The sequence below is a fragment of the Balaenoptera acutorostrata genome, chromosome 10 (genome assembly GCF_949987535.1).
Source record: "Balaenoptera acutorostrata chromosome 10, mBalAcu1.1, whole genome shotgun sequence".
Lineage (NCBI taxonomy): Eukaryota > Metazoa > Chordata > Mammalia > Artiodactyla > Balaenopteridae > Balaenoptera > Balaenoptera acutorostrata.
The window spans coordinates 86606821-86630338 of record NC_080073.1 but is presented as its reverse complement, the minus strand read 5'-3'; the positions used below and the strand labels follow the sequence as shown (position 1 = coordinate 86630338).

Here is a 23518-nt window from a genome sequence, read left to right as displayed (position 1 = left end):
CCACACATTTGGATAGTGATAGAATCTGGACAACAAATCATGTCTCCTGAACCCTAATCTAGCACTTTTTCCACCAAATATTTCCTCCTAATTCTTAGAAGAACTGGGGCCGTGCCACGTATGATACAGGACACCTCTTTCTGTATTTGCTTTTGCATTCTTTTATTTCAGTAGGTAAACACCAGTGTCTGGGAGAAGAGAACCAAAATGTTTACTACAGTAGAAGCTGAAGCCACAGTGGGAGGTATTGTCAATGATGGTACTTTAAACACAGCTCAAGTTCAAACCTTCAAGAAAGGTAAAATCATGTACTGGGGTGAGGATAAAACCGGGATCTATATCACCCTTTGGTGATGCACAGCATCTTCTTGCTACCATCAATTGCCAAGAATTTTATATAGCTGTAAAGCCTTTTTACTGAGAATTACTTCATTTCTTGCGAGAAACCTTGAAGGTATATAGGATAGGTAGGTATCAAGACGTTAGTTAGAGATAAAGAAAAAAATTCAGAGCAGATGCTAAGTAGAAAATATGGAAACCAATCTTGGCTTTTCTGATTCTTAGTCCAGGGAGCACCCCCATTTGATCTTTCAGCTCATATCGGATCCAGACCTACCTCAAGGAGAACAGGCTTTTTCTTTACACCATACCACGGAGGTCACGTTTCCTCCTTCCTCTCAGTTATGCTACAACTTAGTGCTTTTCAATAATATGTCAGAAGGGAAACTGTTGAACACCTTATTTTACTCTAAACTCTTGATGACTTAATAACTATTTTATTCATTAATTCTCTTAAGATATAGGCTTTTCATAAGATAATGCCTTTAAAAAGTAAAACATTAACCAAGATGGAATGCTTTGCAAGACTCAACATTTTAGCCAGTATGTCTGCTGGGAAATGAACATGCCTTAAAGAAAAGAGGATTCTCCTAATCTTATCTATCAAAGAAGAAATCAGGAGACGTGCATTCTAATACTCACCCTACAATAAACTACCATTTGGCATGGAATGAATACTGTTCCATTGCCTCAGCTTCCTCATCCATAAAATGGAAGGGTTTGTATCTCTAAGATTCCATCCATTTCTAAATATTTAGGAGCCTATTGGACTATATACCATTGGTCAAATTCTCCTATCCTAACCTAACTCTTTCTCTCTAAAAATCAGTAACACAGAGAACTTACATATAAACATTTTCCATGGCACAATATAGCATGTTGGGTAAGAGTATGGATTAAGATGCCAGACTGCCTGTGTTTGCAATCCTGATTTCGCAATTTATGAGCTGTGTGACTTTAGGCAAGTTACTTAAGCTTTCTGTGTCTCAGTTTCCTAATTTGTAAAAATGAGACACTAACAATAGTATTTATCTCATAGGATTTCCATGAGGATTAAATTAGTTATAGTATGTGAACCACTTAGGACAATGCCGGGCACGTAGTAAGCACTACATAAACTTAGCTATCATTATCACCTCTCACACAGGTTTCCCTCCTCAGCCCACTTTTCAGTAGTCATTGGAACTCTCTGTCATAATTTGTCTAAAAGTGGGACTCAATGTGGTCTTTCTAGTTTCTTCCACAGTCTTCTAGGGCATCCACCCAACCATGCTGCTTAGTCCCCTGGTGACCACCCCTCGACCCCAGCCTGTTATCACAAATGGCATTATGCTAATAATATTAATCCTTTTTTGGCTAAATCTCATCCTACCTGATAAGGCAGACCCTCAACTACCTCTTAAAGTCCCACCTGGTTATTTTGTTGAGTGTCCAAGTATTTCTCATAAGTGCTTATGAATAAACCCTGCTGGCTGCTTTGTCAGTTGGTGTCCAACATCAATTTTCCTCTCATCTCTCGTTCTAGCCCATACTCACTGGGCATTGCTGGGTCCTCTGTATCACACCCTTAGGACCCTTCTGGGGCTTTCTCCCAGTACCGGACCCCCAAAGACTACTGATATCTTTACTGGGCATGACTGTGATTCTAAGACACTCACAGAATCAAATCCAGGTGTTCCATGGCACGTGGGGAAATGCCCCCTCCCCCATTATATGTCACGTCTGACCACATGGCCACAGAACAGAGTTGCTTATGCTCCTGTATCCCTAGAGACCCTGGGTGAAAAAAGCTGGACCTTCAGTTTCCGCCAGAAGGTCAGTGATTTCTCTCTATCAGGCTCAGTTAAGGGTTCATGGGGCAGGGTAGGGACAGATATCATCTTGACCTTCCTATCCCTTTTCTCCCAGAGGCCCTTGAGCTTCTGCCTGGGTTCAATCAAATAAATGGAAGCCACTTTATAATTCCAGAAAAAAAGAGGTTTAATATAGGGGATGGAAATAGTCCACAGACTTTGGGAGACTGGGGAAGCAAAAGTCAAGTTAGTCACTTTCAGGAAATCCTGAAGTATAGGATGGATGGGAAACCACTAGCGATCCTGTGTAGCACATAGTAGGCACTTTTCAGGAGGATTCACACAAGGCCCAGGCAAAAACCCCACATCTACCATCACCGATTCTCATATTCCTGCCTGTAGCGGCCTCTGCGGCACAGTGGCTTCTCACTGTGTTCAGCCTTCCAAACCCTGCCCGAATGCCCTCATTATTGGAACCCTGTTTGCGTGTAGGTTGAGGATTGTAGTTTCCAAGTATTTGTCTGTTACTGTGAAGAACTGAGAAGGGTAGAGAGAGCAGTGAGAATTAATAAACAATATTGGGCACCGCTTCCTTGCTCCCTATCAAAAACCTGCACGGAGGTAAATACACCCTGGCCTATGTTAGGAATGTCACCTAAAGATGAATCTGCAATAATATTCCTTTCTGAAAGTCACAGAAACCAATAAAACAAGCACAGCAGTTTGAGAAATGTTAAAACTTGGGAATTATTCCTACTACACACTACAAACTCTAAGGCTTGTTGATAGATTTAATACAATTTGGATGAATTGAGAGGATGCCAAGAGCAGACAAAACTCTCATCCTTGGAGCATGGCCCAACATTATAGGAAGAAAGGGGCGGGCACGGGGAAGCCCCAGCTCATGCTCCCCAGCTGAGAGCGGCAGCGTCTTGAGGCTGGTGGACCACAGGCAAGGTGAGGTCTTCAGTGCTAGGATATGGTGGGTGAAGCTTCTCTGTGCCCACATCCTGATGTTTTCCTCTCGACCGCTCACCAGTCTTTCTAAACATCTGCCGCTTAGCATCTTGGGGCCAGTGCAACAGAGCAGAGGAAAACATGCATGATTGCAGGAATTAACTTGGAAATTTGGGGGATGTCATTGCAGAATTAAAGTGGAAGAATAGCTAGTTTCCCTTGTATTGGTGAAAGAGTTCCAAGATGCCATCCTCCCACCAGCTGCCTCTTGCCCACACACATACACACTGTTACCAGCACATGACAACAGGACTCCAACCAGCCAAGGTGGCCCACTGCAAGGGTTACAACACATGAGAACAAAGTCACACATGCTTGGCTTTTACAGTCCAAGACTGGGCGTGTGGGTAGGACCCACAAGGGACCTATGTAAGTACTTCAGCACAAAAAAGAGGAAACAAATACATTAAATAAAAGAGAGATCATTGCATAATGAGGGCATGCCTATCAGGCAAGCACTTTGTATGGATTAATTCATTGAATCCTCACAACAGTCCTTCAAGGAAGGTACTACCAGCACCATCTCCACTTTACAGGAGCAAGAACTCAAGCACAGGGGGACTGAGTAACTCATTGAAGTCATCCAGGCACAAACAGGTGCTATCTGATTCAAACCAGAGTGGTCTGATTATTAACCATTATATTACAGTGCTGTGCTTATTTTATCTGGGGAAATTGAAGAATATTTTCATTTCCGATTTCTCCAAGTTCTCAAGACTAATAATAATTAAAAAAGCTTAGAGTGTATGAAGTGAATCAACAGGAAAATATGAAAGAAGATGAGAAAGAAAACTAAAGAGGAAAAAATGTCACTTTAAAATTAAAACAGAATTAGTAGTAGCAAGGAAAGAAATTATCACTATACAAAATCAAATCAGCAATGCAGAGCTGAGGCTTGACTCAGTCATGGAAAAAGCAGAGGGGTAGTAAGGCCGTGGATCAAAAGATAATGGATGTGAAGAAGGGAAGAAAACAAAGATCGTACAAAAATAAATAAAAGCAACTTAATTAAGCATCAGTTTGCTGAGTTTACAACTCCAAGGAAAGTATGTGTAAAAACAAAGTAGACAACTCAAATGTAGAAAAAATGTAAAATCAAATCATGAAGGGAATTGAAATGGAAAAAATATATAAGAGCTGATTCCTTGGTAAAGAAGATTCCATTCACAGCAATAAAACAAACAATTCACTATTCAGATTGATCAAAGAGATTAAACACAAGCAATCATGGGGAAAAGGGAGACAGAAGCATTTAAAATGTATAAGGTACTAATTATGGGGAAATAGATACAGTACATGATTTTCTATGAAACTATAAGTTTGAATTCAGAAAAATTGTACATGTCAAAAAAACTGTGTAATAAGCTGAGAAAGTTGTCCAAAAGTTATCCCTTTTAACAAAACAAACGAATTGTGTCCTGGTAGATTCACTAGAAAAATTCTATGAGATTTTTAAGGAGCAGAAAATGCTTATGTTTCCTATGCAGGAGAAATCCAAATAATTTATATAGATACCCACCTTAAGAAGGTGAAATATAGCTCCTCACTCCTTAAGTGTGGACTGTGCATGTGACTTCTTTCAGAGCCCAGCATGAAAAGGGTGAAAAAAAGAGTAACTTCACAGTTAAGAAACCTAGCAAGTACTATCTCAAGCCAGGTGATCAAGGTTAATATCAGCAGTGATAGATCACATTGATAGCATGTATCCTTGATATGATGTGATGAGAATGGCAGTTTACCCCTATGGTCAACCTCTCAAAAGCACATTATCTCAGTCTAATCATGAGGAAAATGTCAGACGAATCCCAGTCGAAGGATACACTACAAAATATGTGACTGATACTCTTCAAAACTGTCAAAGTCATCAAAAACAAGGAAAGGCTGAGAAACTGTCACAGCCAAAAGGATCCCAAGGAGATGTGACGATTAAACATACTATGGTATCCTGAATGGTATTCTGGGACAGAAAAAAATATGTTAGGTGAAAAGTAAGAAGCCTGAATGAAGAATCGGCTTTAGCTAATAATAATAATACATTAATGTAGGTTCATTAATTGTGACAAATGTGCCATATTAATATAAGATGTTAATTAATAGGGGAAACTGGGTGTGACGTATACAGGAACTCAGTAATTCTGTAAGTCTAAAACTGTTCTAAAACAAAAATGTATTAAGAAAAAAGAAAATGACTATGTACCTTAAATACTTCAGATCACAGACTGAAATGGAAAGCTTAAAACTTCCTTTCTTTACAAAGCTAGCATGGCAAAAAATCACATACACATACACACACACATTCACAAACTACAAATTAAGCTCAATTATATATGCTAATGTAAAATTCTAGCTAAAATATTAGCAAAATAAATCATGTGTTTTCATTAAAACAGCCTATTAAGAAGAGATCATTCCAAGAATATAAGGCTAGTCAAATATTATTAATAATAACTATGATGAACTTACATAAACTTATTCAAATTTCATCACAGCACCTTGAGGCTCTATTATTAACCCCATTTTACAGGTGAAATACTGAAGCCACAGAGAGTGAAGTCACTTGCCCAAGAACACACAGCTGTAAAGAGAGCAGATCCAGGAGTCTGGTTCTATGATTAAAATACATTTGATCAAACTCATTACTTTCCCATAAAAGTAAAAAATCAAAATGGGATAGCTTAATGCCATAAAAGTACAAGAGCCACCAACACCAGCAACATACCTAATGGTGTAATGTGAGAAGTATTCCCAGTAGATTCAGATATGGCAGGAGTGCCCACTCTCTCCGTTCCTATTTACCATTGTTTAGAAACTGCCAGTGAATAAAATTACCCAAGAGAATAGAGTACGTGTTACAAACGGCAAAAAGAATCACCTATTTTTTCCATTATTTGCACATAACGTGTGTATGTGTTTAATTTTCTTGTCTAAACCTAAGGGGGAAAAACAAGATGAAAATGATAGGGAAAAGGACACAGTTATGGAACCAACAAGAAGTACTTTAAAAACCTGTGTGTGACTTAACTGAAGATAATTATAAAATTCCACCCTGGGACAGAGAAAAAGACTTGAATACATGGGGAGCCATCCCTGTTCTTGGCTGAGAGAAGGCAATACTATAAATATGGCAATCCCTCCTAATTTAATCTGCCATATCAATATGATATTGATCAAAATTCTAGTGTAAATTTTGTGGATGGGGAGGGGAGAGTCAACTAAATGTTCCCAGAATTAAACCAAAGGTAGGGATCTGTCAATTCCTGGAACTTAACAAGAATATTGCTACACACGAGGGAACAGTGCTGGCCACTCCAGCTATGTTTGCTCCCTTGCAGGAGCCAGGAAACGGGGCGCCCACATGCCTTGAGGACAGTGACCACACATTATACCCCTGAGATTTCTCTCCAGGGATAATCAATCAATCCTGCCAGCTGTTGTCAAACTAATCTATCAGGACTCAACCCCAGGGATAACCCCAGAGTTCCCAGGTATCACTGGAAAATTTTTTGCAAGCCTAGATTATAATACTGAGATGATGTTTAAATACTTCTATAGTCTAACCTAACCTTCCTTCCAAACCTCATCTTCTCTGAGCCCCCGAACATATTAATCTGCCATGTTCCTGGTTACATATGGTACCAGAAGCCATCCCAGCTGCCCAAGTGGGGCACTTGGGAATCATTTCCAACAACTTCTCTCTCTTACTATCCATATCCAATCAATCACAGCTTCCAGCTAATTCTTTCTCTAAATTCACTTCTTTCCATTCCTGCTCTCATCAGCTCATCCCAGGACCCTGCCTGGAAAACTCTTTCTTAATGCTTGCTCTGGCCAGTTCCGTACATTCTTTAAGTCTCTGCTTAAGTAACGCTTCTGAGGGAATTATCCACCCTCTATACTCCCAGACACCTACAAAGTCACATCTGCTCTCTATTTCTGCTTCACAGACAGACTGCAATCTTCTCCCACTTCCAGACTTAGAAAGGGTGGGAGAAAAGCACCCTGAATGTAAGACTCTCTGTACCCTCTTTTCTTAGGCTTTTGTTCAGTCCGACATGGGCTGGCCCTTATTGTGCATCTCTGTAATTTTTCGATTTCCACCCAACAAATGAACATGAGCATTGCCTTGCCAGCTATAGTGAACAACACAGCTCCACCCAGCCCACCCAGTATCTCCACAGAGCGGCCGCCCACTGACTTCCAGGACAACTGGAGTGAAACTCTGAATGAATTTAAGGCAGTGGTAAGTCTAATGAGACTCTGAATCCTTTCTTTGGCTCAAATGTTTGGACCTAAAGAGTTATGTACAGTAAGTCCCCTACATACGAGCGAGTTCTGTTCCAAGAGCTCGTTCGTAAGTCCAACAAAGCCTAGGTACCCAACTAACACAATTGGCTCTATGGTACTGTACTGTAATAGGTTTATAATACTTTTTGCACAAATAATACATAACAAACAAACAAAAAATAAAACATTTTTAATCTTACAGTACAATACCTTGAAAAGTACAGTAGCACAGTACAACAGCTGGCATACAGAGGCTGGCATCAAGTGAACAGTCAAGGAGAGTTACTGACTGGAGGAGGGAGAGGAGGTGGGAGATGGTAGAGCTGAAGGATTGTCAGCAAAAGGAGATGGAGGGCAAGCTGCAATTTCACTCACTCCTGACGTTGATGGCACAGGTTCTGGCTCCTTGCTGTATTCAATTCTACTCTATTGAAAAAATGATCCAGGATGTCTGGGTAGTAGCTCTTTTTTTCTTATCATAGATGACATAGTAGCACCGGATTGCATTCTGAACGGCTGCTGCAACCTTCGTGCACCGTTCTATGTTTGGGTCCTGTGCCTCAAAACTAACAGTGCTTCCTCAAACAAAGAAACCCCCTTGCCGTTTCCTGAATCATGAATCCCTTCGGTTCTACAGTTACTTCTTCTTTCTCTTGTCTCTCTTTGTTCTTTCTCTGGGCCTCCAATTCCACCAGGTCTTCATTAGTAAGCTCCTCGTGTTGCACAGCAAGGATTCAATGAAGTCATCCTCTTGCAGATCTAGCTCCATCTTCTCGCTGAGGGTCACTATGTTGCTGAAGACCTCTTTGGACTCCTCATCCACCTTCTTAAATCCACGAAAATCGTGAACAAACTGCAAGCAAAGGTTCTTCCAAACCCCATTCATGGTGATGGCCGTAACCTCACTCCAAGCAAAGTCAATGTTTTTTATGGCCTTGTAGATGTTATAGTCCTTCCAAAATTGTTGCAAGGTTGTTCCTGATTCATCACTCATCTTTACTAACTGACGAAAAGTGTGACATAAATAATATTTCTTGAAAGTCGCTATAACTTCCTGGTCCATAGGTTGGATGGATGCGCGACGTAGTATTCAGTGGCAGATGCACTACTTTGACGTTGGGATGAAAGTCGTCCATGAATGGGGTTGGCATGGAGCATTGTCGAGCAGCAAAAGAATGTTGAATGGGACATCCTTCTCCAAGCAATATTTCTCTACCTCTGGGGTAAAGTGGTGGAAAAACCAGTCCTGGAAAATAGCCTGTGTAACCCAGGCATTGGGGTTGTTCTTCCACACAACAGGAAGAGAGGCCTTGGCTATGTTTTTAAGGGCTCTTGGGTTCTCTGAATGATAAACTAAGAGAGGCTTCAGCTTCATATAGCCGGAAGCATTGCCACCAAGCAACAGAGTTAACCTGTCCTTTGCTGCTTTATAGCCTGGCATCAATTTTTCCTCCTTGCTGATGTAACTTTGGTCTGGCATCCTCTTCCAGTACAGTCCTGTCTCATCCACATTAAAAACCTCCTCAGGTAAATACACACCTTCATCAATAATTTCTCGAAGCATTTCAGGAAATTCCTGGGCAGTTAATGTATCTGCATTTGCTGCCTTGCCACTTACTTTTACGTTGTGAAGGTTGGCTCTAGCATTGAACCAATGAACCCAGTCATGGCTGGCATTAAAAGATGCGCCCTCTGATTCTTCATCGTGTTTCTTCTTCAAGTATTCATAAAGGCTTTTAGCTTCCTCTTGACTCAGCATTAAGCTGAATGGGACTCGATGCTGATGCTGATCTTGCATCCACACACTGAGCAGTTTCTGCATCTCCTCCATCATTTTTCTATGCTTCTTCGATATTACTGTTGACATCATCAGCACAGCAGACTTCACATGTTCCACGATCTAGTCCTTGTTCTTTAGAATCGTGCTGATGGTTGAATGATTCATGTCATAAGAACGAGTGATGCCTACCTTCTTCTCGCCTCACTCCATTCTGTTAATTATTTTCACTTTTGTTTCCATCATCATCTCTTGGTGCTTCTTAGCAGTACCAGATACATCACCACTGCTTTTACGCTTGCTTCCGCACATCCTGGGCTTGAAGTAAAGATACTGTACTACTGTACCCTATACAGTAAAGTACACAAAAGCACAACCAACTGTAGAGGATACATGCACGTGACAATGTATGCCAGACACGTGAACTAACTTACATGACTGGACATGCAAATGCACCTTTGCATCTTTGAAAGTTTGCAACTTGAAGGTACGTATGTAGGGGACTTAGTGCATTGAGAATCTACTATGTTCAAGGAACGATATTACACAAGAACATAACACGTATCTGAGATTTTATCCTGACTTAGTGTCTGTAAGTTTGACTGGGGACTAAAATTAGAATGAAGGAAACAGATTTTTACCATTTAGTGGAGGTAAATTCTTCCCTTACAATGATGAAAATCACCACAAAATAAGTTTCACAGATTTATGTCTACTTTCTCTTTCTTCCTTCACATATTTTTTTATTACCTTGCCTATGATGCTTTCTTCTTTATAGGTTTTCTTTCTTCACAGACTCTATTTTAATTGGTCAGTTAATTGTGTAGCTGGGGAAACTGTGAAAGGGGAAAGAGTATATTGGGCATATATTTAGGTTTTCTTGATAAAATTGGTAGATTGGAGGAACTGGAGAGAAGTAAAAGGAAAGAGAACTGCCAATTATTTTCTTGTATCTCAAGTCCTCATGATAAAAATTGTCAACTCTCTAGACAAAGATAAACAGTGAGTTTCTCTTTGTCATCTAGGCTGCTATGTATGACTGGAGTCCTGAAATCCAGGGAATCATCCTTAGCTCACTCAACTATGGCTCATTCTTGGCTCCAATCCCCAGTGGCTATCTGGCTGAAATATTTGGAACCAAGTACTTGGCTGGTGCTGGCACGTTTACTACCTCAGTCCTGACCCTCTTCACTCCACTAGCAGCTGATACTGGAGTGACTTTGCTCATTGTCCTACAGATCATCCAAGGTATTGTCCAGGTACCGAGATGTTTTCTAAGTACGAGTAGTATATAGGTTCCAAAGTGACCTCAGATAGCCAAGAATCAACTTTTTTTTTCAGGTTATGTTATTAACAAGTCAGTATTCAATCTGGGCCAGATGGGCTCCACCAACGGAAAGGAGTCAACTCATCACCATTGCTGTATCAAGTAACTGATAACTTAATTGTCACCTTATGTGCACTGTCCAAGAGTACTCTTCCATGGCCTATCAACAGAAGCCAAACCTTACATCCTAACTACTCTGTCTCCTTGCTCTAAAGCACTACCCTATACTATCTTTCTTGATCATAACCAAATGTTTACTGGACACCAAACATTCTTGCAAATGCTTTTAATTTCCTTTCAGTCTCAGAACAATCTTCCAACTCAGTTATATATAATTACTTCCATTTCACACATAAGGGAATTTGAGACACAAATAGACTAATAACTTGTCTAAAATCACACAGCTACTGAGGGTAGGAGCAGAATCTGAACCTAGGTAGCCTGGGTTGCAACTTAGCTTTGTGATCAAGTCAATCTGCAGGAAGCACAGAGAGTCCCAAGCCTGACCTTCTCACCCAGAATATCCTCACATCTTCTGTTTAGGGTCAGTGCTGGCCTCCTTCATCATCCTCCTGGTTGGTGGTCACCTCTGCCAGACCATAGGATGGCCTTATGTCTTCTATATCTTTGGTAAGTTTGTGCTTTTCAAATCTCAGAATCTTGTTTTATGACAGAGATTGCTGTGCATGATTTCTGTGATGCAAGTCATTTATGGTTAACCAAATCCTAGTAGATATAAATATATAACTAAAGTTGATAATGTTCAGAGCTAATCATGTTGTGAATCTTGCAAATGATATTTAAGTTTCAATATCCTGAGTGTACAGCTAGAATAACCTGATGACTTTAAAGGCATTGTAACATTCCATCCTGCTTCTAAATTGAACCCACAAAGGATCTCGGAGGGATTTCTTTCATAAGATGCTGAAAATGTAACCTTGGTAGGATTATATTTTTAATTATGCTATTTATTTAATACATTCTTTTAAATTTTCCTATTATTAATACAACCAGAAAATTGTGGGAACGTGACCTAATCATAGGTAAAATACTGATTGGAGTAGAGAATCAACCCGTAAAGGCTGCAGGACAGAGCAGATCATATGAGGTTTAGGATTGAACATAATAGACAGAGAGATGCTGTGGAAGTTTCCAAAGATCAGAGTGTTTCAGAGACAATATTCTACTGCTTCGCAATTTTGCCTTTACCCAGCCCTGGGTGGGATCTTCCCAGATGCTTTCAGCTAATGTTTGTGTTTGTTTGATTTTTGAAACATTCTCTGGAATCCCATCTGCAAACCCCCTGATTCCAGTGGGACCAGTAAATCCCACTGGGATTTTCATTAGAGGATAATACTCTTAGATCCAGGATTCTTATAGCATCAGGCCAATATATCTGCTAGAAAAAAAAAAGTGTATGAAGATTGATTACTATAGCATATCACCTTTCAAAGGGTCTGTCATGGAAACTTCAAAAGGGCGGGTTACAAAATTTTCAAGGAATGAGAGAGGCTTACTGTGCTCCTGGTTTTGAGAAAATGTAAGCAATGTGTATAAAATAAGAACTCACTAAATATTTGTTGAATCAGTGTTAATATCCTCCATCCTCAATGTGCAACAGTGCTAATTTTCATATCTCTCACTCCCCACTTGCTTTTAAGTTCCTTGATGACAAAATTATGTCTTTGTATTCTTATATTCTCAAAATCTAGCAAAATGCCTGCTGTATGGTGGCTGTTCTATATTCGTGAAAGACCGTGTAAACAACAAGCTAACAAGTGAAGAGAACTCAAGACTTTAAGAGTCTAAAAAGGGAGTTTTAAGATGAATCATATTTCCACTCAATACTAATAATGTTGAGTTGTCCAACACTGTAATAATGTGTATATTAGAGAAATTTCTTTGCTGAGGATGAATTTCATTCCATATCCAGAAATTATCTGGGCAATCAGCTGCATATATGTACTGCTGCTAACTCTTAAGTGTTAGAGATAGATAAGAAAAGATTTAATGAAGACATAAACTTTGCAGAAGCATGACTAGCAGGAGGGATGCTGACTGGTACTTCAACAGTGAGGGCGTTTTCAAGCACATGGGGCAAACACACTGATAACTTTTAACAACAACGTACAGCCTTATTATTGGTGCATTTCAAAACCTCCCCAAACTCAGTGATTTTAAACAACAAATGTTTAGTCTCTTAGTTTTGTGGGACAGCTAGGCAGCTCTGCTCTCTGTGTCTCTCATCTGTCTTGGACAATGGGTGAGCTGGAGCATGTTGTTCCTATACCAATTGATAAGACTCGAGAGGACGAGTGAAAAAATGAAGTGCTTCTTGAAGCCTAGGCTCTGAACTGCCCCATGTCATTGGCAAAAGCAAGTTACATGGCCAAGACCAAAGACGAGTGGTGAGGAAGTACCCTCCACCTATGATAGGGCTATGCAAGGGATAGATGCAGGAAGGAGTGGAGTATGGGGGCCATTCTGTTAACCACAGGAATCATCTCAGGGCAGAATCAAACTGATAGAACTCCAATCCCTTGCTAAGCAGGTCCTCGTTTTTTTTTTTTTTTTTTTTTTTTTTAGGTGTCATTGGCTGCATCTGTTCTTTTCTCTGGTTTGCTCTCATTTATGATGACCCCGTGAATCATCCGTTTATCAGCACTAGCGAGAAGGAATACATCATCTGTTCACTGGCTCAAGAGGTGCACAGGGGAACTCCTCTGCCATTCCCCTATGTCTCAGTGGTGAAGAGTTCAGTAGAGCAAAGTTCTGGTCTTTAGATGGAGGGGATATTTATATGTACTTTCTTCCAGGATTCCCACCAGGCTGGTCTCTTCCCATTAAGGCTATGATCAAATCCCTACCGCTTTGGAGCATTCTCGTCTTTTATTTCAGTGACTACTGGCATTATTTTGTAATCAGGTCATACCTACCAACATACATCAGTTCTGTACTTCAAGCTAACATCAGAGATGTAAGTACGGAGAAAACTCATTCTGCTCTTCTGTTGCTTCATATATAACCTTTCTTTCTCCTATGGTCATGGGCTTAGGCCAAGGACCTTCATGTAGGAAACGCAACCTGATTCACTTGAATTCTGATTCAACTCAATGTGTCCTACTGCTTATTGGGGGCAGAGTAGTATGGCTCTAGGTCAACTTGCCATTCATAGAATATCATATTTTTAAGGAACTTATGCAGAAATTTAATGTTCAGTCCAATCAACATCTGCAAACAAGACATTCTGCTGGCAGCATAAATAATAAAGCATAATAAAGCATTAACAAAACAAAGTCTGCCTTCGAGAAAGCTGTGACAGAGAAGCATAAACAACATATGCTGAAAGTAAGACATTAATAGCACATAAAGTCCTAAATAGGACTTATACCAAAAACTTGTGGACAATGTCTTTTTAGAAAAACATTTTATTCAAGTATAACATATAAAAAGAAAAGTGCACATATGTGTACATCTCTCTGACTTTTCAAAAAATGAACAGATGCTCTGATTGGCTGAGAGGAGCCTGTCAATTCCTGCCAGATGAATGTGAAAATTGGTGAAGAGTGTATCATCTCCTAGCTTATTAGTGACAGTTCACTAGGTCATTGAATTAGTGTTTTATTCTTGTCCTTTGTATTCAAAAAGCAGTTCTCTCATGTTGACTGGGCTCATCTGGTGAAAACACGCTGAGTGGTCAACAGAGAACTGACCTTCTTAGCAGAGGTCAGAGTCTGGGGAGCATGCATGTAAGCAGGCTGGAGGTACTGATATCAGAAAGCCCAAGGATAGAGTAGCTATGGGTCTTCCCAAAGGAGTGGGGTGGGCAGCAGCGGGCAATCTAACCAGAATCCCAGGCCAGGGAATCAGGGACAGGAGGGCCAGACAAGCAGGATGCCAGTGCTGAGATCTAGACATCCTGAGGCTGGCTGTTGGAAGTGATTGGTCCCTGGCATGAAGCGGGGTAAGCTCTTTATCCTCAGAGGCCAAGGCTGAGGAAGAGGAGGATGAGGGAATGATTAGGACAAGTTGAGAACAGACAGTAGAGTTTTCCCAGCTTGAGAAGTCAAGAGATCTGGACTCCCATTGCTCTCAGGGTATTTTTCTCAGTAACTCACATTACCTTGATGGCCTTGGTTTACTCATCTGTAAAATAAACATCTTGGACCAGTTGACAGTGAGATCCTTTTCATTGTTTGGGTTACATACAACAAAGAATGGCCTCCTTTCCTTGCATTTTCTTTAATGGCAATTTAATTTAGGAGTTGAATTGATAAAAACAGGGATCAACATTTAAAAAATATATATAAAAAGGTAAAAGAGAGAAAAATCTTACTCTCATTCCTGTCCCCAATCTGCCCTGTTTTCTCAGCCTTTATTATGTTATGTTCCAATTTTGATGGAAGTTTTTATCATGAATGGATATTAAGTTTTGTCACATGCTTTTTTCTGCATCTATTGAGATGATTATGTGATTTTCATCCTTCCTTTTGTTAATATGATGTCTCACATTGATTGGTTTGTGAACATTGAACCATCCTTGCCTTCCTGGAATAAATCACTTTATCATGGGGGTATGATCCTTTTTATATATTGTTGAATTTGGTTTGCTAATATTTTGTTGAGGATATTTGCTTCTATATTCATCAGAGATATTGGCCTATAATTTTCTTTTTTGTAGTGTCTTTGTCTGATTTTGGTATAGGGTACTGGTGGTCTCATAGAATGAATTTGGGAGTATTCCTCCCTCTCCAATTTTTGGAATAGTTTGAGAAAGATAGGTATGAGCTCTTCTTTAATTTTTTGTAGAACTCCCCTGTGAAGCCATTTGGTCCTGGACTTTTGTTACTGGGAGTTATTTTTAAAATTATGAATTCAATTTCACTACCAGTGATTGGTCTGTTCAGATTGTCTATTTTTGGTTCAGTCATGTATGTTTCTAGAAATTATCTATTTCTTCTAGGTTGTCCAAATTGTTGGCATATAACTGTTCATAGTATTCTCTTATGATTTTTTTTGTACCTCTGTGGTATTGGGTGGTATTTTTCCTCTTTCATTTCTTATTTTGTTTATTTGGGTCCTCTCCCTTTTCTTCTCGATGATCTTGGCTAAAGGTTTATCAAGTTTGTTTACCGTTTCAGAAAACCAAGTCTTGGTTTCACTGATCTTTTCTATAGCTATTTATTTATTTTTGGTCTATGTTTTATTTATTTCCTCTCTGATCTTTATTATTTCCTTCCTTCTGCTGACTTTGGGCTTTTTTCGTTCTCTTTCAAATACCAGATTTTGAGATTTTTCTTGTTTCTTGAGGAAGGCCTATACTGCCATAAACTAACTGCTTTTGCTGCATCTCATAGATTTTGGAGTACTGTGTTTCCATTTTCATTTGTCTCAAGGTATTTCTTATGTCCTCTTTGATGTCTTCATTGACCCTTTTTTTTTTTAAGTAGCATGTTCTTTAGTCTCCACATGTTTGTGTTTTTCCCATTTTTCTTCCTGTAATTGATTTCTAGTTTCATACCATTGTGGTTGGAACAAATGCCAGATATAATTGCTATCCTCTTAAGTTTGTTGAAACTTCTTTTGTAACCTGGCATGTGATCCATTCTGGAGAACATTCCATGTGCACTTGAAAAGAATGTGTATTCTGCTGGTTTTGGATGGAATGTCCTGTAAGTCCAACTGGTCTGTTGTGTCATTTAAGACCACTGTTTCCTTATTGATTTTCTGTCTGAATTATCTGTCCATTGATGTGAGGTATTAAAGTCTCCTACTATTATTGTATCATTGTCAATTTCTCCCTTTATGTCTGTTAATATTTGCTTTATATATTTAGGTGCTCCTATATTAGGTCCATATATGTTAGAAAGTGTTATATCTTCTTGTATTGATTCCTTTATCATTATATAATGCCCTTCTTTGTCTTTTGTTATAAACTTTGTTTTAAAGTCTATTTTGACTGATATGAGTATTGCTACCCCCATTTTGTGTCATTTCCATTTGCATGAAATATCTTTTTCCATCCCCTCACTTTCAATCTGTATGTGTTTTTAGCTCTGAAGTGAGTCTTTGTGGGCAGCATACAGATGGGTCTTGTTTTTTAATCCAATTAGCCACCTTATGTCTTTTGATTAGAGCATTTAGTCCATTGACATTTTAAGTGATTATTGGTAGGTATGTACTTATTGCCGTTTTGTTTCTTGTTTTCTGATTGTTTTTATAGTTCTTTTCTGTTCCTTTATTTTTCTTTTAGTTTATTCCCTTGTGGTTTGATGATTTTTTAAGTGGTCTTGTGTTCCTTTCTCTCATTTTTTTGTGTCTATTGTAGGTTTCTAATTTGTGGTTACTATGAGGTTCATGTATATTTACCTATATCTACTTGTTTTAAACTGGTAGTCACTTAAGTTCAAACACATTCTAAAAGATCTACATTTTTTACTCCCCTCCTCCATGTTCTGTGTTTTGATGTCATATTTTACATCTTCATGTTTATCCCTTCACTGTTAATTGTATTTATAGTTGATTTTACAATTTTTTGTCTTTTAATCTTCATGCTAGCCTATTTAAGTGGTTGATCCACAGTCTTTACTATTTTCTTTTACTAGTGGGATTTTTTGCTTTCCTACAGATTCTTACTTCTTGTTGTAGCCTTGTCTTTTCCACTTAGAGATGACCCTTTAACATTTCTTTTTGGGTAGGTTTGGTATTGATTAACTCTTTTAGTTTTTGTTTGTCTGAGAAGTTCTTTATCTCTCCTTCAATTCTAAATGATCATCTTGCTGGGTAGAGTATCCTAGTTGCAGGTTTTTCCTTTTTGGCACTTTAAATATATCATGCCACTACCTCTGGCCTGCAAAGTTTCTGCAGAAAAATCAGCTGATAGTCTTATGGGGGTTCTCTTGTATGTGACTGTTTTTCTCTTGCTGCCTTTAGAATTCTTTTTTTATCTTTAATTTTTCCATTTTAATTATGATATGTCTTGGTGTAGGTCTGTTTAGGTTCATCTTGTTTGGGACCCTCTGTGTTTCCTGTATCTGGATATCTGTTTCTTTCTTCAGGTTTGGGAAGTTTTCAGCCATAATTTTATCAAATACATTTTTGACCTGTCTCTCTCTCTCTCTCTCTCTCTTCTCCTTCTAGGACTCCTATAGTGCAAATCATGGTTTGCTTAATGTTATCCTAGAGATCTCTTAAACTCTTCTGTTTTTCTTTTTGCAGCTCTGATTGGGCGATTTCCATTATTCTATCTTCCAGATCACATATGCATTCTTTTGTATCACCTAGTCAGCTGTTAATTCCTTTTACTGTGTTTTTCACTTCAGTTATTGTATTCTTCGGTTCTGGCTGGCTCTTTTTTATGTTTTCTATTTCCTTATTAAAATTATCACTGTGTTCATCTACTCTTTAATTTAGTTAGCATTCTTATTACTAATACTTTGAACTCTTATGTGGTACATTATTTCTGTTTCATTACTTGTTTTTCAGGGGTTTCCTCTTGTTCTTTCCTTTGAATTAAATTTCTCTATCTTTTCATTTTGCTTAACGTTCTCTGTCTCTATGAAATTAGGTGAAACATTTAGCTATCCTGGACTTGAAGGGGTGTCCTTGTGTGGAAGCATCCCTGTGCAGTCTGTATGTGCCCAGTGTCTTTGGTGGTACAGCTACATCTGACAATGAGCATAAGTCACTCTTCCCCCATGGTGTGCTGGCAGCTATCACCAGGGTAGGAGGTAGGGCTGGAGGTAGAAAGGCTAGAGCAAGAGCCAGTTGTGAGCCAGGGCTTCTCCTCGGTTTGGTGGCCAACACCATGCTATCAGGGTGGGGGTGGGTCCCACGTTGCTGGGTCAGAAGACCTGAGGGTTGGTCTGATCTGGCTCCATTCCCTCTACGTGTGTGCTCTTCCCCCTCCCAGCACAGGCACACTCACCCAGAGGGGAACAGTACTGGAGCAAGAGGAGCTGGAGTGGGTGCTTGGTATGGGTTGTAGTGCAGGCTGTGGTAGCGACGGCACTAGTCGGAGTCCTGGACAGCTCCTGATCTTCTGCCTTCATAGGCACCAGCAATGTCCAGATGCTGTGCTAAGTCTGAGCTGCCTCTTTCCCTCACAACTGCATACTCCTCTCAGCCATGGCAGCCCTCTCTCCAGTGTGGAGCTGCACTGGGAGCAAGAGGGGCTGGAGCAGGTGCTCTGCTCAGGCTGGGGTGTGTGTTAGGCAGTGGTGGGAAACCAGCCAGAGTCCCTATCAGTTTCAATCTGCTTCCTCTTCCTTTTTCTGGGGAGTAAGCCAGTGTGTGCATACTCTTCATAAGCGGAGTCTTGGTTTTTTATAGTCCTGCTATCAATCCCACAGTTTTTTGAATCAGCTAAGGGGACTTGTCCTCCTGGTGCCAGACCCTAGGGCGTAGTGCTCAGTGGTTCTCACCACTCACTCCCCAGGGAGGATCTCTGAGCCTGTGTAATTCCCCCTCCTCTTCTGTGTACCCTCCCAGGGGTGTAGGTCCCGATCTGATCACTTCTCTCCCTTCCTACCCAATTACATGCAAAACTTTCTTACAGACTTGGTTGTATAAGAGTCTTTCTGCCAGTCTCCAGTTTGTTTTCAGTGAGAATTGCTCCACATGTAGATGTATTTTTGATGTTTCATGGGGGGAGGTGAGCTCCACGTCCTCTTACTCCACTATCTTGATCTATCTCCTCTATAAACTTTTATATTTATTATCAAACTGCCCTCCATTGGGCATTGATAATATTTGGAAGTGCCTGATTCCCCCCGGCATCACCACAGATCATGCCAAAAAACTGTTGTACTTTTGCAAGTTTGATAAAATTGTATCTCACAGTAGTTTTACTATTATGAGGGTGGATACCTTTTAATATGCTTAGAAATCACTTATTTTTCTTTTTTGTAAATGATCCATTCATATCCTTTGACTATTTTTCTACTGGCTTTTGTTCTTTTTAATATCTATTTCTACATGATCCTTATATATGAAGACAGCATTGGTCCATTTTTTTTTCAAATTAAACTGTATGCATATTTTTCCTCAGGCACTAAAATTATATTGGCTCATTCCAGAAATTCATATTAAAGGTGATGTGTAAATAAAAGAAAAGCTATAGATGTAGACAATTCACCCAGGGATCAATCTGTGTCATGGTGGGTGTAGTGAGGCATGCACCTCACCTCCGCTCTGGTTCTCAGAGTGGGATGCTGTCAGCCCTGCCGTTTGTTTCTGCTGGTATCTGCATTGTCCCTGGAGGTCTACTGGCAGATTTTCTCCTCTCCAGAAAAATCCTCAGACTCAATACCATCAGGAAACTCTTCACTGCCATAGGTAAGAACCAAGGTAGACATGGGGGTGGGGGGTGGATGTGGGATGCTCATGGCAGCTTCCTATTCACTCTGTGTTTGTTCTCCTGCCCCAGGGGTTCTCCTCCCATGTGCGTTCTTCGTGTCCCTTTTCTGGGTCAGATCCAGCTTCAGCGCCACCATGGCCTTCTTGATACTGTCTTCTTCCACCAAAAGCCTCAGCCAATCAGGAGCCCTTGTCAACTTCATGGATATTGCTCCTCGGTAGGGACCTGTGATCATCCCTAAACATGCTCTGACACATGGGTAAAATGTGATACATGCAATGGGTCACAGGAAATTTCAGCACCAGCCGTACATCCAAATAATTCCTGGAAGGGACCCAAAGCTAGCCAACCTCTGTGAACTTAGTTTTTCCAGATGAAGACAGGAGAAGTCAGTGGCCACACTCACAGTTCAACTGTGGGAGACTCACACCAATTTCTTTCTGTTGGAGAACGCAGCAGTTACACAGGGCTGGATCACTGAAAGGACTTGTAAACTTCAGAGGGCGTACTCATGTAAGGCTTTAATAAAGGTAGAGGATACAGGATAGCAGGAGAAACATTCACCTCTGATATAGGTAAATATCAGATGACTGAGACTTCCAAATATAGCTCCCAGGGACCATCCATGGACCATTCACAGTCAATAGGACACACTTCATCTTCAGGTAATGAACCACCAAGTTACATGGGAGATACCTTGGTCTCAGGGAAGCCAATGTCTCATCCAATGGGAGGTCTTTTATACCTAAAAACAAGGCTGAAAGATCAGGCTCCATAGCAGAAGACAAGAGAACATATAAACCAGCTGCCAACCATCAATCTGTACATTTTGTATAATGAATGTTGACAAGTTAGTGCAGGTTACCCCTTGGAAATCCCAGATCCTAGCACTGGATTATACTGATCACTAGTCAGTACATTTCATTCAGGTTTGACTAAGGGTCAGCACAACTCCAGCAATCCCCAGGGATAATCATAGAGTTGCAACAGATCAGCTGAGATTAACCCTTTGCTTACAGAGGAATATTGTTTTCTCACACTTTCTGTCTCGCAGGTACAGTGCCTTACTCAGGGGACTATCACAAATCTTTTCTTACATAGCGGGAGCCATCTCTCCCACAGTTGCCGGATTTTTTATCAGTCAGGTAAGGTCAAATGTTCTGATGATTATGATATTCACAAGAGTCACCTCAAAAGATCATCCAGCCTCTCATTCTGACCCTAGGCTCAGCTCATGCAGAAAAATTCCCACATGTTCCGGGTATGGAGTGAAGGAGAATGCTCCATTGTATGAGTTTATGCTTTATGAGTTCTTAGAATGAGTTTCTCATGCTAATCATCACATTTTCTAGCAATAATCATGGCTTTTCTTGTGAAGTATAGAATGGCCAACCATTCTGATTGGCTGGGGCTGAGGGGTTTCCTGGGATGTGGGACTTTCAACACTAAAACCTTGAAAGTTCCGGGCAATCTGGAAAGAGTTGGTCACCGTATGTAGAAACCCAACAAATATTTATAGAACAAATGAACGAGATGCTGAGTGGATGAGTGAATGACAGAGCGAAGGAGCAACCTGTACATTACATGTATGCTCATCAGTGGTTAGTACAGAAATTCCTCTTTCCAGTATTGCTTACATAGTGTTTTTACATTCATACAGCCTTCCATCCTGGGAGATACATTTAAAGTTGTCAGAATAAACAAATTCATCTGATGACAATTTCATAAGAATCAGGCTGATACAGACTTTATGTGAAGAAACATGCATATGACATTCACACGACTATCATTCTTTAAGTTTCCTGTGGTTTCCACCAGTAAGCCAGGAAAATGAATGGAGAATAACAAAGAAAGGGTATTACTTTTGACACCAAGTCCTTTTTTTTTTTGAAGCTTCAGTTCTCTTCCAGCCACTGACTAACACACTGTTTAAAACGGAAATTCTCAAACTGCTTGTTTCCCTTATTACTCACTCACTCACTCATTTATCTCTTCATTAATTCGACATATATGCAATGAACATTAGCATATGCCATGCACTGTTTAAGTGAATAAAAAGAACAGAAGTCCCTGCCCTTATGAAGTTGGTAGGAAAGAAACCGATAGAAAACTAACACACTAAACGAAAACATGGTATAGTGAATGGTGGTAAGCGCTAAGAAAAGAGTAGGGCAGGAGAGGAGAATAGGGCACATAAGAGGGGGTGAGATTTCAGTTTTAAGTAGGGTGGCCGAGGAAGTCTCATTGAAAAAGTAATATTTATGGGAAGCAAGTACATGGGTGAGACAAATGACTACTTTAGGGGAGGAATATTCCAGCAGAGGGAAAGGCCAGGTCACCAGAAATGTACCTGCATATTCTAAGAACAACCAGGAACATATAATGTGGGGCAGAATTGGGGATGAGGGCAGTAGAACATGGTGCCAAAGCCTTTCTGAACCAGGAGGGACAAGAACTAGGAGACTGTTAATAACTTGTAGTTTCCTGCCTCCAGAACTCAGAGTTCGGTTGGAGGAATGTCTTCTTGCTTTCAGCTGCTGTGAACATAGCAGTCCTGTTTTTCTACCTCATCTTCGGCCAAGCAGAGGTGCAGGACTGGGCTAAAGGTAGATGTGTACCCGCTTCTGAGCAAACCGAGTGACAAATTAGATGCCGGTGCTTAGTTGTTCACTGTTTGCCCTCATGGACATTCCCCTGACTTACAGTTCTACCCCAAAATGGGCTGTCCTTAAAGTACAGAAATCTCAGATTTTCCACTGGCCCATACACCTAGGACATGGAGGAGTGAGAGTTGCAAATTATGGAAAGGCTCTTTCATAAAGTCTTAGAATAAAATTTTATCTTCTTCTGCTTGTTTTCGGTTTATTTAACAATCATTTATAAGGCAACTAATGCAGAGCGGAAGACAAATAAACCCCAATTTAAAATTCAGATGTGTTACTTGTTACAAATAATACATGGACAAAAGAGATGCCCACAGGGTGTGCGTGGTGGCAGGGGGTGGGGGCGGGGACTGGCCTCCTAGGAATCTCCATGCCATCTTCTTCCTTGGGCTGGTGACTGCCCCTCAGTCCCAGCTTGTGTGCTGGCCCCTCTCCCCCTCAATAAGGAGTTCAGTCTCAGGCTCTCCTAGTGCTCTGTTTTACACTAAGTTTTGTAGAGAAAGAAAAAAGCACACATAAATGTCACTGAGTCCTGATACCCAGTGGATATAAGAAAGCTTTACAACAGTTTGAAGGAATAGTCTGGCTTAGTATATTTTTTCAAGTTGTTTTCTTTGTCCCAATTAGTTTATCCTAGGCATTTGTTACACTTCTCATCTCTTGACATAAAAATGGTGCAATTTTATCCTCCTTACTCGTTCCTACTCCCAAAAGTCTCTGAGTAAGAGGTCTGAACAATTCCAATATCTTGCTAGGTCCAAGCACGTGGTATGAAACCATCCACCATTTGCTCTATACCTATGCTGTATCCTGAAAATAAAAACACTGCACACTCCTGGGGTTTGGGACTCAGGTAGTTTGATATTGCTGCTCTCCCTAATAGGAATACATTTTATCCACAGCATTCACAAGGCACACTTTTTGTACTTGACCAAATTCCCATTCTTTGTAACTATTTGT

The 23518-nt window shown here is 40.2% G+C and overlaps 2 protein-coding genes across 12 annotated transcripts in view; one reads left to right on the top strand and one right to left on the bottom strand.

Annotated features, from left to right (window-relative positions):
- The first annotated feature begins 207 nt into the window (after nucleotides 1–207).
- SLC17A4 (solute carrier family 17 member 4) lies at nucleotides 208–22565 on the top strand. Its single transcript, XM_057554072.1, has 12 exons — nucleotides 208–298; nucleotides 7184–7389; nucleotides 10236–10469; nucleotides 10552–10639; nucleotides 11081–11167; nucleotides 13124–13242; nucleotide 13291; nucleotides 13354–13514; nucleotides 19741–19873; nucleotides 19965–20112; nucleotides 20950–21040; nucleotides 22390–22565. The coding sequence occupies exons 1-12, from the start codon at nucleotides 208–210 to the stop codon at nucleotides 22534–22536; spliced, it is 1506 nt and encodes a 501-aa protein (XP_057410055.1). The 3' UTR covers nucleotides 22537–22565.
- SLC17A1 (solute carrier family 17 member 1) overlaps nucleotides 20391–23518 on the bottom strand; it is a 69780-nt gene continuing 66652 nt past the window's right edge. For 10 of the 11 annotated variants that reach the window (XR_009009535.1, XR_451349.2, XM_007186286.2 and 7 more), the window contains one exon: nucleotides 20391–20640. The gene's annotated coding sequence lies outside the window, so the exon portion shown is untranslated. Of the gene's footprint in view, nucleotides 20653–23518 lie in introns of all 11 variants that reach the window. The other variant, XM_057555057.1, reaches the window with a different exon arrangement.

Coding starts and splice junctions, on each gene's coding strand:
- SLC17A4 (XM_057554072.1), top strand. CDS start 208: ATGTTTACTACAGTAGAAGCTGAAGCCACAGTGGGAGGTATTGTCAAT. Junction 13,515..19,740: donor TTCAAGCTAACATCAGAGAT/GTAAGTACGGAG, acceptor TCTGGTTCTCAG/AGTGGGATGCTGTCAGCCCT. Junction 20,113..20,949: donor TTCATGGATATTGCTCCTCG/GTAGGGACCTGT, acceptor TCTGTCTCGCAG/GTACAGTGCCTTACTCAGGG.